The 17,287-nt window shown below is 48.3% G+C and overlaps 1 protein-coding gene across 8 annotated transcripts in view; it reads right to left on the reverse strand.

Moving 5' to 3' along the window:
• The window catches only part of ITGA11 (integrin subunit alpha 11), a 75,628-nt gene that overhangs the window by 20,222 nt on the left and 38,119 nt on the right, over positions 1-17,287 (reverse strand). For all 8 annotated transcript variants that reach the window (XM_054077951.1, XM_054077952.1, XM_054077950.1 and 5 more), the window contains 6 exons: positions 17,006-17,117; positions 6,107-6,216; positions 3,736-3,827; positions 3,321-3,435; positions 1,639-1,766; positions 713-861 (listed from right to left, as the gene is read on the reverse strand). In XM_054077951.1, coding sequence (XP_053933926.1) covers positions 713-861; positions 1,639-1,766; positions 3,321-3,435; positions 3,736-3,827; positions 6,107-6,216; positions 17,006-17,117 — 706 coding nt within the window. The remainder of the gene's footprint in view (positions 1-712; positions 862-1,638; positions 1,767-3,320; positions 3,436-3,735; positions 3,828-6,106; positions 6,217-17,005; positions 17,118-17,287) is intronic.

Raw genomic sequence — 17,287 nt, forward strand, 5'->3', positions numbered from 1 at the left:
GGATGTGGCTGTATTGAGCTCCTGGGGACCCAGGGGGGTTCTGCAGATGTGAGGTTGTCTTTAGGAGCTGGGTACTTCCAGGTAAAGGACACATTTTCAGTCTGACTCTGTGCCTTCCTTCTTATCCAGCTGCAATCAAGGACGGAGCAGTTTTTGCAAGGCATCATTTTTAAAGAGGAGAAAAGGAGGCTGAAGGGAGACCTTATTGCTCTCTACGACTCCCTAAAAGGAGGTTGTACCGAGGTGGGTGCTGGTCCCTTTCAAGTAACAAGTGATAGAATGAGAGGAAATGACCTCAAGCTGGTCAGGGGAGTAGTGGAGGGAGGTTTAGATTGGATATTAGAAAAAAATTCTTTGCTGAAAGAGTGGTGAAGCCCTGCAAGAGGTTGCCCAGGGCAGTAGTGGAGTCCCTGTGCCTGGGGGTGTCAAAAAAGGGTGTAGACATGGCACTTTGGGACATGGTTTAGTGGGCACGGTGGGGCCGAGCTGATGGTTGGACAGGATGATCTTAGAGGTCTTTTCCAACCTTGAAGATTCCATGATTATAAAGCATTAATTGAGGATCAAGCCATTTTGCAAAAACATTTTTAGCCTGGCAGTATCCCTTGCTTTCTAAGCAGCAATGAAAAGTCAGGGGGGAGAGAGGGGAGAAAAAGAAATTGTGATTTTTAAACTCCTTATCAGAAAGAACAGGAAAGTGAGCGATTTTTACCGAGCAAACTCTATCCCATAGGCAGTCCTGGTTTCTGTACCTCCTCTTTGCTCTATGTGACTGGCAGCCGCTACCACATCTTTTACAGACCTGTAGTCATTTAAATGAAACTCATGGACGACATCTTCTCCGTACTGAACAACTCCAACCTAGGGATTAGAGGAATATCACGAAGGATGCCAACACCCTGCTGCGTACCAAGGGCCTGTAACGCACTGAGCATGTTTTGTTCACCACATGAAGCAACAGCCACTCTGTCCCGATTTACTTTGGTTTTTCCCCTCTATGAGACCACTGATAATATTCTTTTTTTTCTTTTTCCCTTTTCTCTGTCAGCTCTCACTCACACGCAATGGGTGCTACAAAGGTTTGGGGCGATGCAGATGTGCAGTGCCTCAGTGCGCACCCACAGCATCTCTCGACAGGACCAAACAGGGGTTATTTGTGCAAATTGTTGAGGATATCTCTGCACAAATCCCTGCCCAAATCAGCCCACAATTACTAACAGGAAGGAGATGGAGAGCTCTTACAGCTGCAACAAGCTGTCTCGGCACAATAGCAAAGCATTAATTGAGGACCAAAGCCTTTTAGCAAAACCATTTTAGCCTGGCAGTATCCTTCTGCTTTCTAAGCGGCAACGAAAAGCACAGGGAGAGCTACTTCTCTATCTCCATATGATTCCATTGTCCCTGTGCCCACTCGAGGTGTGGGATGCTGCTGTCTCCATAACTCATTTAGGGACATTAATGGGAGCATCATTTCCATGGACTTGGCTTGAAAATCCTTCCATAGAAAGCTGATTTTTTAAAGCTCAACATGAAATTACAGCAGATTAGCAGAAAATAGACATTGAAATCAGTCCCATGAGCACAGACAGGGGATTCTGCGTGACACAGGGGGGACGCACAAGGAGTGCGGGGTCTTACTTGTATCTGGCCGGGGCCAATGTAAAATTTTTTCAAGATGTTTATCAGGAAATGCTGAACTTCAACCCAAGGATAGATGCTGTTTGATCCGTCCAGAACTATGATTATGTCCATGTATGTCTGGCATCCTGTGAAAAAGATGTAGTGTGTTATTGAAAGACCTTGGCAACACTTGCAAAGAATAGATTTATGGCTTTATTCCTCACAGTCAGGTACTTGCTCTTATGATTTGTTTGAAAAAAAATCTTATTTCTATCATTCATAAAGACTTCTGAGCTTCAACAAGCTTATGAGAAGCCACAAGCACTCTCTCTGCTGAGAAAAAACGTTTCTCTGCTAAGAAAAAACCTTCTAAGAATAACACTCAGCTGTATCTTTTATGATTCAGATTTGGACCTTTATCCGGTCTAATACAGTTGCATACTTCAAAGACTGGCCCACTGCAGGCAGGATCCGGCCTCCGTTCCTCCCGCAGAGCAATGCTTTACCCCTGAGTCACTCCTCAGCCCTGCCTGTACTCGCCATATAATCCAAGTCGGGCATTTCCTCCCCTCCCAGTTAAATTCCCAGCAATAAGACAGCCAAAAACCCCAGCGAGGACCTCAGGGCTCAGCTCAGCAGTGTGAGCCATGAAGGATTTAGGCAGTCAACTGGTTTACAGTAGTGGAAATTACTCAGTGTCCTCTATCTTGCTTACATTTTTATAGCATTATTTAAAGAATCAGAAGGTGCTGAATTTTCCAATGAGAGTTATATGTTGATTGCCCTTTCCCGTCTACTGTCGGCATTCATGGGTTAGTGCATCCACAGACTGGAGTGTCACATAAGTCACTCCATCACTGTGCTCCTCCATCAGGACCACATCAGGCACGTGCCACCATCTCAGTCCCCTGTTTACTCCAGGACCCAGAGAGAGGAGCCAACCCTCGGCGTCCCTCTTGCCAAATGATAACACCGTGCTCACTAACCACCTTCTCACTAAAAGGCCAATTACCCTTTGCAGCGACAGTTAAAATCGTTTGCTGGTCATAAATAGAGAAGTGATGCTGAGAACCTGGTTGTGGTCTCTGCCTTTACTGCCTCTGCCACCCAAAATTTCCATTTTCCCATGCCCTGCTCTGTGATGGGAGAGTTGGTGGGCATTGGATGAGTGACAGATCTGGGGCATCACATCTCATGCCTGGCTGGGGCAAGGAGCTTTTGGAAGCCCTGAAGGGGCACAGCAGGTTTCTGCAATTTCTCACCACCTACAGGAAAGCCAGGAAGCTTATTTAATACCTCAAAATAAAACCACGTACCCAAATTTACAAGTTTGGGCCAAAATATTTAGCTTTTAGTCAATAAGCTCTTTGTTTTGTGTGGCCAAGGTCTGAATTCTTTCCCTATTTTGCCTTCCTAGCTGTGCTGATAAAATATTCTGGATGCTTTCATTTCTGGTTTTGGAAGAATAAGGTATTTTTTGTCTTCCCTGAGTGTCAATCAAAAGGAAAACAGTTACCAGATGTCTGTGTACATAACCCCCATTGAATATCTTCCCTGCAACCCTTTCCTCTGCTCTCTTGCCTTCGCTTAAACACTGACATCGCTTTGTTTTCTCAATGGGACTGAAGCGATTAGAGAACAGAAATTCCCTCTGACTTCAAAGACGGGGTTAAAGCTGCAGGGCAGATTGTTTCCCGTACTCTGCAGAGCTGGAGCCACTGTCTTGGAGAACCTGAAGTTGGAGTTGACGCGGGAGCACATGCCCGTGGTGTAGTAGGAGCTCCCGCACTCGTGGGACCAGAGCGGGCTGCAGGCCTGGGGGAAGAAAGCAAGCATCAGGGATGGGGTTAAAACTGCCACTTTTTAATTGCTGCTTTGCTAAGCTGTCTTCTCTTTTGGCTTCTTTTTCCCTACAGAAGATGAGGGTGAATGAGGCTTCCGAGCCCTGCAGAGCACGCAGCAGATAGGTAAATACAAGAGAGGCGTGTTTGCACACCTCCACACACTGATGCACGTGCACCTGGGGCTGTACGCCTCCCCAAGGGACGTATGGGCACCCCACAGAGACCGCCCCACGCAGGGAGGCCAGGCTGTGCTGGAGCCCCCGTTCCTCACCAGAAAGCTGTTGTCCTTGGGGTTGGTAGCCAGGCTGAGGCCGAGGCGCATGTTGTCCTTCCTCTCGGAGACGTTGGAGAGCGTTACCCGTCCTTCGGAGAGAGGATGTGGTTAGGGACAGCTGCCGGGCAGGGATACCGGGCACCAAGCCCATGTCCCTGTGGTGCTCTCTGGCATCTCTGGAGCAAAAGGGAACCCAGCCGAATGCTGGAGGAGAGCTGTCTCTGCCTGCTTACTCTGCAGACTTTGGGCTTCTCTTTTTTTTGGCAGCAGTTGTCAAGATAAGAATTGTTCTTTTTCTTAGATGCCACAACCAAGAAAGAGAAAAGCCTCCCAGGGAATGAAGCTGCGAGTCAGAGACAGCATCTCTGACGTAGTCAGTCTTTAGGAAGAAACCATTCTGAGTGGCTCTAACACCTCATCTTTCACTGCCAGGCCAGCAAGCGCTTAGTGGCCAATATAGCTTTGTGAGTTGCTTTCGTCTCCCATGTCTCAACCCAGAAACTGGGAACAGCCCCCAAGGCAGTCCCGTTTCTCTGTTAATGCAAATATATTGTTTATCCGTGACAGAAACGCTACCTAACCGGCCATTCCTCCACTTCAGGGGTGCTGGGCAATGCAGCTCCCCATGACTCAGGGCTCCCCACTTTGATGTTTTGCCCAAGAACCAAACTGAGGAGGAGGAAATCAGGCAACTAATGCTGAAATTGTGGCACTACCGGTGGCCTTTGCAAGTTTTTTGCTGAAGTTTAAACTAAGGGGAGGCTCAGAAATTAGATTCACAACCCGGAGTTCAAGGGAGCTCTGCCTGACACTGGGCAGCCTCCAGCAACCCCTTGCTTCTCCCCTGTGGATCAGCTGGTTGCAGCCCCAGCTCTCACCCATGCACCCTGATCATGATCCAACCCGCCCTTTCCAGCAAAGCCAGAGAAAAAGGGGCTTTAGCTCACATTATGAATCCTTCAGGCTGTCACCTCAGGCAGGTGCCGAGGCCCCGTGTCCTGCTTTGGTACCCAGGCACCCTACACCTTGCGGCCACCGCTCTGCCGTGGGGAGCAGGATGCTCTCTGCCTGCTGGTACATCCACTGCCCACCTGGCACGGGAAGGGCAAGGGCAGAGCCCTGGTCCCACATCAGCTGATGCTTCACCACACTATGGTCATCCCTGCTGTATGCTCTGCTTAGCATCTCCACAGAGCAGCTCCCTGTCTGGTTTTACTCAAATGGCCTGAGTGGATTGTGCTAACTAGACAAGTTAATTGGCGTGGGGCAATAAGATGTGTTCATGGAACCCATCTTTTCATCTGAAACTCATTTTCAATGGAAAAAAGATTGCTTTTTAGCAAGATTCAAATTTACCCACAGAAGAGATTTATTTCCTTGGAGAAACTGAATGTTCTCATAGCAAATAACAACAAAAAAAAGAGAAAATACTGTTTAAATAAAAGATTTGGAGCCAATTAATCAAACATTGCAGATGATCCAAAGTTCTGCCTCTCTTATCAGCTCTAGTAAAGACTCAGGATGGTTTGGATTCATAATGATGAAAAATTAAGTGACAATGGCTGCTCCAGTGCTAAAAAATCCCAGGCTGTGCCCCAAAGCCCAGAGGCACTTCTCAGGACCATGAGAAAGTCCCCAGCTCTCACGTTCCCTGCTGAGACAGGGATGTGCCTGTCGATTGTCCCACTTTGGACAGCAACGGGATCTTGTCCCCTCGTGCCTTGCACTGCCCTGACCTGGGGAGGGCACATCCTTATATCACGATATTGTGCTGTCGGCATGATTGGTGCTGGACCAGACCAAGAAATCCCAAGAAAGACCTCTCCATCCGAGGAGATGTGATCCATATGTCTGCAGGAGTGGAGCATCTCTGAGGTCTCTCCTCCTGCAGTGATGGGGCCTGAGTGTGTGGGGCCGAGTGATGATTCCCTAAATACCAAAGCAGCCTGGACCAGGCTGGATACTGAAAGCAGAACTTTCCTGTGTCCAGGGAACCTGCTGTGGTGGGCACATCATGCAATCATTCCCAGAGAGAGGATACGGACACTCCCATGTACTTGCTGGTGGGACCCATTATTCATTGATAAGTTTATCCTCATCATTTAATGAACCAGTTTAAGCTATATTTATTAAGTAAACATTTTTACTTACTCCAATTCGCTTGATTACCTCAACGTTGCTTAAAGCTCAGCACCAGGGATAATGTGAACATGTGAAAAAATTCCTTATCTAAAAGTCCTCCTAAAACATGCAGTCCCCAAGCTTATGGGGACAATCTGGGCATCTTTACAAACCAAAGCAGTGACAGAAAGCACCACGTTACAAATGCCCAGTTCCCCTCACTGCCCCACGGGTGTGTGTACGGTACCTAGGTTGAGTTTGGTGCAGTTGTTGTGGGTGTCGCTGGTCACCGGGCACTTGTAGACATCTCCTGTCTTCTGCTGGCCATTGGTTTCATAGGGAGCTCCCACCACCAGCCTGTGGGAAAGAGGAGTCTGTCAGCACCAAGAGTCTGCATGGGAGACATGGGACCAGACCCACAGCCACCGTCGGAGGGGAACCGTCCCAGGAAAAAAAGATTCCCCAGCCCAAGTCCCCAGCTCATGGTTTGGGAGGTGTCAAGAGAGGGTCCCTTGCTGGGAGGACACCATTGTTCCCCTGATCTGACTCAGCGCCAGCAGTAACAGCACAATTTTGATTTCCCCTCCCCACAACACCAGGGGACGATGACTCACTGCTGCTTGGAAGTAATGACCATCAGATGCAACGGGGGCAAATGAATGCCTGGCAGAGAGAGAGGGCTGCAAAACCATCTGAAGGCTCAAGAGGAGCGGTGAATCCACCCCATCACCTCGGCTCATGGCCGGCACCAGCACCAACCCTTTAGCATCCACCTGGGGGCCCGCGATGGGCTCAACTGGCTCCAGGGAGTAGAGAATGGAGGTGTCCCTTCTCACTGCTACTTCAAGTAGGAACATTTTCCTACCAGAATTGTCTTCAGGACTCAAATGCATAGGAAGGAATCCTGCCTAACAGGAATAGCAAGGAGAAGGTACAGCAGTAACAGCAACTCACACTGGGATCTGTGGTGAATTTTCCCCAATAAAAAGCTGAAAAAATGAATTTCCAGGAATTTTGCTCCAGCCTGGGGTTTTTGACTTATGAGTGGCCCAGAACAGTATGTTTGGGTCCCAGCTCAGCAGTGGCTGAGGACATTCAGCCTCAATCTGTTCTTTAAAATAAGAAGAGCTGATGAAAACACATCTACCATCCAGGGTGCAGGGTGTATCTGGGACATCGCAAGCATTCTTCTCACTTTTTCTTGTGGGCTTGACCAGAATAGTACAAAGCACCAAACCAAAGGAGGAGGAGAGCAGGACCCGAGGAATTTGACCATTCCTTCCAGGGTAGTTCAAAAATACCCTGAACCACGAGTTATTGGCGTCTTCTGCTCCCAATGTGTTAGCCCAAAATAAATCTTCTCCATTGCTTTTTTTTGCTTTCAAAATCCTACCGGTGGATGCAATTGTCTGAGGCCGGATCACCAGATAAACAGGACCTCTTTTGTTCAACACCACCCTACCCAGCAGCTGGCAAAGCGACCGTCCCCAGCACAGATGTTCTCTGTTAGACCAGAAATGGTCATTCTTTTAAAATGCTGCTTCTACAAAGACACTGAACACTCATTCTTTTACTCCCTCGCTAGAAAATGGAATTGCTCACCAAATTAAAAGCTCCAAAATCTAAGCAGCATTTAAGGATTCTCATGGAAATGCTTCCTGTCTTACAGCTTCGTAGCTAATGAGGAGATTAATTAGGGGAAAATAAGAACCGTCTGGATCTGTCCTCATCCAGAAACTCAGGGAAATCGGTACCTCCGCCCTGACCGATACAAGATGTTGGCTTGTGTCCCTCTGCCACACTCTTGATGCCCATTTACTCATGGTCAGAGATGGAGAGAGGTGGAAGCTGTGAAATGTAGCAAAAGGGTGTGGGAGGGGGAGAAAAAAGACCTTGGAAGGAAATAAATGTTTAGGCACATTAGAAGATGATGTTCTCATTGTTAAATTCTTCATTCCAATAGAAGAATTTAACCTAAACAGGATTTCACATGAACTTCTCAGAGCAGCTCCACCTTGATGCCTTCCCTACATTACAGCAGCAAAATCCCAGCTAAGGTTTTCCCATTAATTATTATTCACATATTAATAGTATCACACTACCCATTAATAAATATTCTCGAACAACAGCAGTTATTATGTCAAAGTATTTCATTCAAACACAAGAAAGTGATGAGGTCAAACCACCCATTCCCTCAGTTCCCAGCCCTATGTCAGGGCTGGGAGTTCAAAGAAAGCCCAAATATTTAAGGATGCTGCCATGAAGGCAAAAGGATTGTGAAGCTCATGGAAACAGAACTTTTGCCTCCCAAAGACGATGGCATTGTTTTCCCTTATTGGTTAAATTTAAGTGATTACTTAGCTGAAGCTGTCAAACTCTCATGGAAACTTGGCAGCTCAGGGAAAAGGCTTTTCCAGCTGTTTGGAAGGTACTGGTGGGAGGGATGCTCTAAGTGTTCTCCAAAGGCAGCTGTCAGAGATGCTGCTCTACTCACCAGCTCACAGGTTGCTTACAAACCGCTTCCTTTACTTTGTGGTTTGTAAACATGTGCTCTAAATGTTCCTTTTTCTTGGAAAAAAACCAGTCCCAATCCAAATAACCCAAATCACCCACATTCCATTGGAGCCTCCTGCTGCAGCGGGGAGCCATCTCGTGCTCCATCCTTGCTCTCCCAGTCCCCACACACCCTTAGGTCACCCAAAATCTCCCCGGTCGTGGAGGACTGCAATCCTCTCCTGGCCACAGCCTGATGCTAAACAAGCAAAGCTTCCAGAGGAGAGGGAAGTGACAGGCCCTTGCGTCATCGCTTGGCTAATAAACGAAGCTTTAAAAGAAAATAAGAACCAAACAAGCCCGCCCTCGCCTTCTTTTTCATGCGCTCCTTATGGGGAAAACAAAAGCAAAGAACAACTGGGATAAAATGTGAAAAGCACAGGCTGCTCGGAGCAATGTGCCTGAGGATGTATTTTTAACTTTCATCCTGGGGAAAAAAAGGCAAAGAAAAAGGAAAAATCAGGCTGTTGGGGGAAATAATGGAGGAGCCTCTGCTCTGCCTGTGCAGCGAGGGGAGCAGAACCCCAGTTCCTGCACCTGCACTGGGTCCGGGTCCTGCTTCCCGGGCTGGGGTACAAACCTTATGAGAAGCGGCTGAGGGAACTGGGGCTGTTTAGTCTGGAGAAACGGAGGCCGAGAGGAGCCCCTATCACTGTCTATGGCTCCCCAAAAGGAGGCTGCAGCGAGGTGGGCGCTGGTTGCTTCTCCCAAGTGAGAGGAGATGGGATATGAAGAAATGGCCTCAAGTTGCGCCAGGGGAGGTTCAGATTAGTCTTCAGGAAAAATCTTTTCCCTGAAAGGGTTCTCAGGCGCCGTCAGAGGCTGCACAAGGACAGGTGGAGTGCCCATCCCTGGAGGTGTTTAAAAGACGGGCAGATCAGGTGCTCAGGGATCTGGTTTAGTAGTGGACAGGTACACTTGGACTCAGTGATCTCAAAGGTCTTTTCCAACCAAACAATTATATGACTCTACAATTCAGAAGAGATCTTAGGAAGAAATGGTTTTCTGTGAGGGTGGGGAGGCCCTGGCCCAGGTTGCCCAGAGAAGCAGTGGCTGCCCCATCCCTGGAGGGGTCCAGGGCCAGGCTGGATGGGGCATGGAGCAACCTGATCCAGTGGGAGGTGTCCCTGCCCATGGCAGGGGGTGGAACTGGGTGGGCTTTGAGATCCTTTCCAACCAAACTATTCTATGATTCTATGAATTTCTTCCGATTGCCCCTAAAGTGCTGTTGGCTTTTACCTGGACTTTCTCCCGCCAGGACTTTATCAACCAGCATCTTTGCCCGGACATAGCTCAGCCCCTTCCCCACATACACACTTATCCCCCGCTCCACAGACCCCTCAGCCTTTTCGCATCCAGCAAATTCCTTACTTTTTAAGGGAAATCCCACCCTATCCAGCACAACAGACTCCCTGAGTGCATTGTGGATGGATTACAAAGCTCATTTTAAACCTTAAGATGTTTTGATTAAATGGAAAGCAATCAGGAAAGGAAGGTATGTCTAGCTGGTGATCCCGGAATGCAGGGATTAGGAAGGAACGGAGAAGCAACTATGCTTTTCACAGGGTTTTTCAATCAATGGGACACTTAATCTCCTGTAAGGCAAATTCACTTGCAGTTAATTTATTCAAGATGGAACTGGATGAAGATGTGATTAAGGAGGTTCAGGAAAGTGAGAGTTCAGCTGTGGAAAACTTTAAATAGGACTGGGGCTTCTGATGGAGGAATGGACTTTGAAATGTTTTCCTCCACAGTGGAAAAAAATACCTTGTGAGAGTCCAAGGAGAGGCAGAAATGGAAGCAGAGTCAAAGAGAAGGTGGCACAGGAGAGTGGGGGCCTGAGAATGAGTCCTTGGTGTGACAGCAGCTTTCTGCGTGGCCTCTAGCAAATCACTTGGCCAATCTGTGGTGATATTTTTATCTTTAAATACAATACATCACCACTGGAGAGCACAGGCAATGCAGGATGGCTCTGCTGGTGGAGGATGATGCCACCACCTTGCATGGGCAGCACCGGACAAACGGCTGCTCTGGCCAGTTCTGCTCACCATGAGCAGGGAAGACTTGTGCGTGGGTGACCAAGGGGCATCCTAAACCCACAAACATCTGTGGCTGAGCGCCAGACCACCTCCAGCATTAATCATAGAATCATTAAGGTTGGAAAAGACTGCTAAAGTCATCAAGTAGCATATCCTTGCTTTGAGGTTTGTGTCCCACTGACCTCGCAGTGCACAGTGCAGACAACCAAATTCAGACCCTGACCCATTCCTGGACATGGGCTTTGTCCCCAGCCCTGTTCCTCCTGCACAGGGAATGCCTGTAGGAAGCTGCCAGCAATGCACACAAGCACCCTTGACTGTTGTTTTTACAGGCTGATCAACGTTTTCTCCACGTTATAACAAATCCTCTCATTGGAAAATGAAACATAAACACGACTGTAATTTACCCAGCAGTTCCATGTGCCGGGTTGGGACAGGAATGGATGCTCATAATTACACAGCCTGTTCCCACAGCGCATCTCCAAACCCCTCCTGTGGCTGAGTAGAGCCCAATAGGACATCTCATAGAATCATTAAGGTTGAAAAAGACCTTTGAGATCACCGAACCCAACCATCAGCCTAACCCCACTGTGCCTGCTAAACCATGTCCTGAAGTGCCACATCTACATGTTTTTGACCACCTCCAGGGATGGAAACTCCACCACTGCTTCACCACTCTTTCAGTAAAGAAATTTTTCCTCTATCCATTCTAAACCTCCCCGGTACATCTTGAGGCCATTTCCTCTTGTTCTCAAGTCTCCCTCCATGCCGAGCACCCACATCATGGGGACATCTCTGAGGGGACCCAGCACTAGGACACAGAAGCAAACAGGGTCCAAGCCCCGTGCCCTGCTGCAGCAATTACACACCCATTGCAGTAAGCAAAATTACTGGTGCTCTCCTTAAAATAGCAGATGACAGGCATGTCGCAAAACTTAGGTCTGAGGACCTCGCAGAATATTGTGGTCAGCAGTAATGATACTTTCTTGTTTTTCCTGGCGTAATTTTTTCCCTTTTACTTAGGGATATTGTAATAAAGAGGTGTTTGCAGGCTTGGCCAGTCAGTGATTCTTGGCCCAGCTGTGGGTTTCCATGGCAGCATTCAGAGATGCACGTTGATGCTCTGTGTAGGCTGCATGTGTCCAGCGGGAGCCTTGTAATCTCTGACTTTCTTCTGGAGGGTTCCAAAGTGAAAACTGATCTGCGACTCCTATCCTAGCCAGGTGTCTCTTGCTTTCCCCAGTCACCCACTATCACCCCACCCAAGCATTTGCACATTGGAGACACCATTAAGTGATGAGCTCCAATGTTACTGCTCCACCCCTTCAGTGTTCTGAGATCAGGGCACAAAGCCCTGAAGTCTAACTAATGAAGATGTGATTGCAAAGGCCCTTCTATGGGTGAATAATGTGGGCTAGGAAGGAGTAAAAGCCCCTTCCCTTCATAGCCATTTTCATAAATGAGGCTGTAGATATTTTGCAGCACACATGAATTGTGATGGCACAGGCAGGACCTGTTGTCCACCCACCCCCAGCCTCCCTCAGTCTCACCATGGCAGAGGTGCTGGGGTCTTGGGACTGTGCGTGGATGCTAACGATATGGTGCAATGACAATGCTTTAAAAAAACAAAGATCAAGGAGCCAATTTTCCCTCTATGCATCACCGACCTGGCTGCTGAACCTCATCAAAGTCAGGTTGGGTGGGGCTCTGAGCAACCTGGTTGAGTTGAAGATGTCGCTGCTCACTGCAGGGGGGTTGGAATAGGTGACCTTCACAGTCCCTTCTAACCTAAACCATTCTATGATGCTTAATGGGCCTCCTTCAGTTCTTCCTGAAATCCTGGTGCACCTCAGAGGTGGAAGCCCACCTGTACATCACAGCAAGCAAAGGCAGGTTAGGGAATGCTGCTCTTGCAGCAGTGGTTTGGGAAGCCCTGGGTAAACTCACAGGATTGGGGCAAGGGAAATTTTCCATCTTTTGAGGGGGAAATCAAGGTGATGTGGGGACAGCCAGGAGCCCAGAAACTGCAGTGCAGCTGCTCTCTGCCTGTCAGATTTCTTGCGCAGCCCAATTCCCCATTTCTGCACGTGCCTCCTGTTGGGTCCCTTGCGGGGAAGAATACTGACTTTGCTTTTTAGCTGGGCAGGGTGGCAGACCTATTCCTTTCTCTTTCAGCTTGTTATCAACCATAAAGAGCATCAATTGAGAGCTGCTGGCGCAGACTGAGTTTGTCTGTGAGGGAACATAGTCTCAAGAGCCCCTCTCTTCTGCAAGCACTACAGAGAATGACACCAGACCTTACCTGTTTTTCTGATTAGACCAGATACTTAATAAATAAATAAATAAATAGTAATGAAAGGGGCTCACTGGCTGATGCAAACCAACCCAGAGGCTGTAACAACTGCACTGCTTTACGCCAAGGAACATCTGCCCCAGGGATGTCAGATGTCCCATGCCATCCAAGGTGCCCCGCGAAGGTGCCCAGCAGAAGCAGCCCCAAAGAGCCCAGCAATGCCAATAACAGAACCTACATGATTTTCTGCTCATAAAGCCCCCATGTGTGCCAAAAATGGGCGAACCCTGGACATGGAAGATGGGGTGGGCTGCTACAGAACCCCGCACTTTGTGGTCAGCCCATGCCTGCAGCCCCAGCGCGGTGGGAGGGAGAGACAGGAGCAGACATTATCCCCGCACCAGAGGAATGCTTTGCAGTTCTGTACCCTTTCACCAAAATAATCCAAGCACTCCGGTACTGGCCAAACCGCAAGAGAATTACAGCCAAGAAAGCCTTTGCAGTAGTAGGGAAATAGCAAACCATTTAACTGTTTTTCCAGATCAGCACAATTATAGCTTTAAATCCACCAAGCAGATTTTTCTCTCTTCTCCCTCCTCCTTTTCCTTTTGGTCCTGCTCAGACTGGAAACGTCACGTCTGTGCCTGGAGCAGTTGCGGAGCTGGGGGCTCAGGGCTGTCGCCCTCCAGGCACCCTTGGAGGGGTGAGGGATAACCCTGGGGTACTTGCAAGTATGAGGTCTTGCTGAGGGTTGTGGGGAACTGCGTCCCCCCCCTTTAAAGGGAGTCAAACCTTGTACCTAGGCTTTGCAGCACCCCTTTGCTGCAATGGAGCAGCACGAGACACAAGCTCAGGAAGGAGAGAGCAGCCAAAGAGCATCCAGCAGCCCAAATGCAGGACTCACAGCCCTTGAACCTCATCTGCCTGCCAGCGAGGCTTGGGACCTGGTCCCCAGCCATGCCACCTTGCCAGCAGCATCAGCTAAGCTCTGGCCTCAGTAAGCTCGGGAATGCTATATTTATTATTTATATGACTTCTGGAGGCTAATGGATGTTTATTCCTAGGCTTTCCTTCCACAGCCAGTTCTTCTCAAGCTTCATTTTTTGCATAGCTGGAAACTTTCAATCCACAGACACAAGCCGGTGCGGGGCAGCGGTCCCGGCACTTGCTGCATGGAGCATCACGGCAGCTGCTGTCTGCCCTGTGGTGGCACAAGTAGCCCCCAGGCCCCTTTCCCTCTTCTGCTTCTGTACTGGGCTGTCTGGGTGGCAGTGGAAAGCTGAAGGTGGCTGACATGTCCTCCCATGGATGTATGGAAGGAGGGAACAAGTCTTTTTGTCAGGAGCGATATAGCTGCTGTTCATGGGACAACGGGCAACAATCAGGAAAAGCAATTGGGAGAGGGGAGATGAAAGATGGAAAGAACTTTTTTTTCCACCTGAGTTTGGATGTCTAAGAATATCGTCTCTCCAAACTCAAGGCAATTCTGGTTTGTGTTTGCCACAAACACTCATGTGCATAGAGGAGAGTGCACGTGGAGAAGGGAGCTTCCACGTCTGAGGGACGTACATCCCATATGCATTTGTTTTCAAACAAGAGAAGAGTTTCCACAAGTGTTTTGCATAAATAAATCTCTCCACAGCAACAAATATGCCTGAATTCATGTGGTTTATACCTTAGATGCCTCCCTCCAAATGCCATTAATCAAAGTGTGACTCGGGACAGAGGAATGCTCCAAGCCAAGTCACCCCTTCAGGTCAACACCACGATCAGCTCTACTCTTATAGTAACAACTCCCTGTCCTTCTACCAAAAGTCCTGTCAGACCGCTTTATCCCAAGCACAGGAGCACGGGGAGCTCCCGTTTCACCTGAGATCATAGAATAGAATCATAGAATCATTAAGGTTAGAAAAGACTTGTAAGATTGCCCAGTCCAACACAACCATGCCTACTAAACCATGTCCCAAAGTGCACATCTATACAGTTTTTGAACACCACCAGGGATGGTGACTCCACCACTGCCCTGAGCAGCCTTTTCCAGTGCTTCACCACTCTTTCAGTAAAGAAACCTTTCCTAATATACAATCTAAACCCTCCTCAGATGTCCAGCCCTGGGATCTGGGGATGCTCAGACCCTGCAACGCCAGGCACCGCTTGTTGTGCCTGCACGAGGAGTGCTTTGGGACACGGCAGCCGCTGCCTGGCTGCTCTGCGTGAAGCTACATTGCATGTTAGGATGAGTTTCGGTAGCTTGTTGTCATTTTTTCCATTCACATACTTGGAGAAGGCACTTGGGTTGCACCTCCAGCTTAATGAAAAAGGGAGCGAAAGTGTTGAGAGGAAGGTCTGAAAGCCACTCACTGCTCTGGGAGACTGTGAGGAGAGAAAAGCCACCCCATGAATCAATGAGGTTCTTGAGCACTATATATCCAAGTGGTTTTTTCCCTTGAGTTTAATAATCTGAATTCTTTCCTCCCAGATTTTCCACTATCAGAGTTGCAGTTCCAGCCCCCAGGTGCAAATGGTCTGGCTCCCTCCCGGAAAGGTTAGAAAGAGGAAAATACTCATGACTAAAAATACACCTAGAGAACAGCATATATGAAGTTTGCGTATAATCAAATATGCATCTAGACACACATATATCTCCCTCACTATATATGTGAAAATATATATAAGAGCTGGTTTGAAACCCTTCTAAATTCATCCATGCTAGCCAAAAGCAGCATTAAAAGACTCAGACTGAAGGATAGGTGCCAAAGTCCTCGGATTCCACACTTGGTATTTGGCAGCCGTGTTTCTGCACGTTGTTATAACTATTGCTCCTATACGATTCCCACTTCTGAGATAACCATTTAGTTTCCCTGAGCTCTTCTGCATTTCAGGGGATTTTATTGAGCTTCTCTGGAATGGTATTGAAGGATTCTCGTCTGGCTTCTGCCTTACTGGCAACTGGGGTTTCATCTTAGCATCTCTACTTCTGCTGCCAGCTCCTGGGGTTGGCCGAGGCTCGGCACAATTATTATCCTGCTCTCTCTGTACGTTCTTGGTTTGTACTATAGATGTTTTGTTTGTTCAGTCATTTATCTTTTAACCAGAGTGAGTCATGGTGGCATTTTTTAACTGTGTACACATATTTAATAGACATTTTATACTACATAATTGCATACTCAAAGACATACTGTACTTATGTAGATACATATACTCGTTCTGTGCAGAGAACATCCTTTTTTTGAATACAGAGGAACTGACACACAGCTATGTCCTGCCTGATGTTGGCAGGAGAGATGCGAGAAGGGCCAGAACAAGTCAGAACTGGTCTTTGCTCCAGTGTCTTGCTGGGAAAGAAGGTAAAATCCTCCCTTTGCTGGTCCCTGGGAAAGCCAGGGCTTGGTCACACCATCAGTGATGGGGGCAGCTTGAAGGCATGAGAAAAAAAAGCATAAGAGCCCCCAAATGGTGTGGAAATTGCCCAAACCAGCACCAGCAAAGGTCCCATGAAGGCAGCACAGATTGGATTTTTGAATTTCAGGGGTATCCATCTGCATTAGTTACACATTTGCTTGCTGCCTTATACCTGGCTGTTATCCACCTGTGGGGCAGATGCTTCAACTCCGTAGTTAAGCTTTTGGGCTGCCCTCATCATGCAGCATCCAGATGCGCTCCTGGAGAGCACCAAGGGCCTCTGCCAACACCTGTGCAGGATCCCCCTAGTGGGAATCAGCCCTGGCGAGGAGCAAAACCTGCTGTGAAACCCAAAACCTGAGCAAAGCCTGCCTGAGTTTCATCTTGCACTCCTGACAGACACGGGCAGGTCTGAGCACTTCTGCAGACCACAGGTCTTGGGTGGAAACTATATAAAATGGGATGGCCACAACCCAAAATGTAGATGGGTTTCCAGTGAGCATTGGAGGCTGAGTGGCCCTGGGGAATCATGAACCTGCTGGAGCAAAGCCCTGTGCACAACACCTGCCACGCAGAGGCAGCCAGACAGGACGCAAAGCACAGCACCCTCCATACACATACGCCTATCAAACAAATTACGCTGTTAGCGCCCACGTGAATCTCCTCTTTTCGAGAGGAAGAGGGTTTCTATTCTTTACTTGGCTTGGCAACAGCATCACCAACAGCAAACTTGGTTTCCCTTGGAGCTGGAGCACTGCCCACCCCAGACTGGTGGCTGGATGGAGCAGCAGGAGATATTAATCATTTTAGGCAAGGTGATTCTGATCACTCTTCAAAAGCTGGTGCACAGCTCACTTACCATTTCTTCCCTCCGATGTCGTGCTGCTGCACCGTGTAGCCAAAATATGCCTCCTTAGAGCCAGCTATGATTTTGGGCCTCTTGGTGTCGATGTTGAAGGTGTTGCTGAACCCTGAGGAGAGAGAAGAAGGATCCTGTTAGTCCAGATGTTGACATAGTAGGAGAAAAGACTAAGATCGGTCAGATACTGAACAGGTCACCCTGAGAGGCTGTGCAGTCTCCACCCATGGAGATATTGAAACCCCAATTGGACACAGCCTTGGACAACCTGCTCTGGGTGAC

This window comes from Cuculus canorus, chromosome 12 (assembly GCF_017976375.1).
Source record: "Cuculus canorus isolate bCucCan1 chromosome 12, bCucCan1.pri, whole genome shotgun sequence".
Classification (NCBI taxonomy): domain Eukaryota; kingdom Metazoa; phylum Chordata; class Aves; order Cuculiformes; family Cuculidae; genus Cuculus; species Cuculus canorus.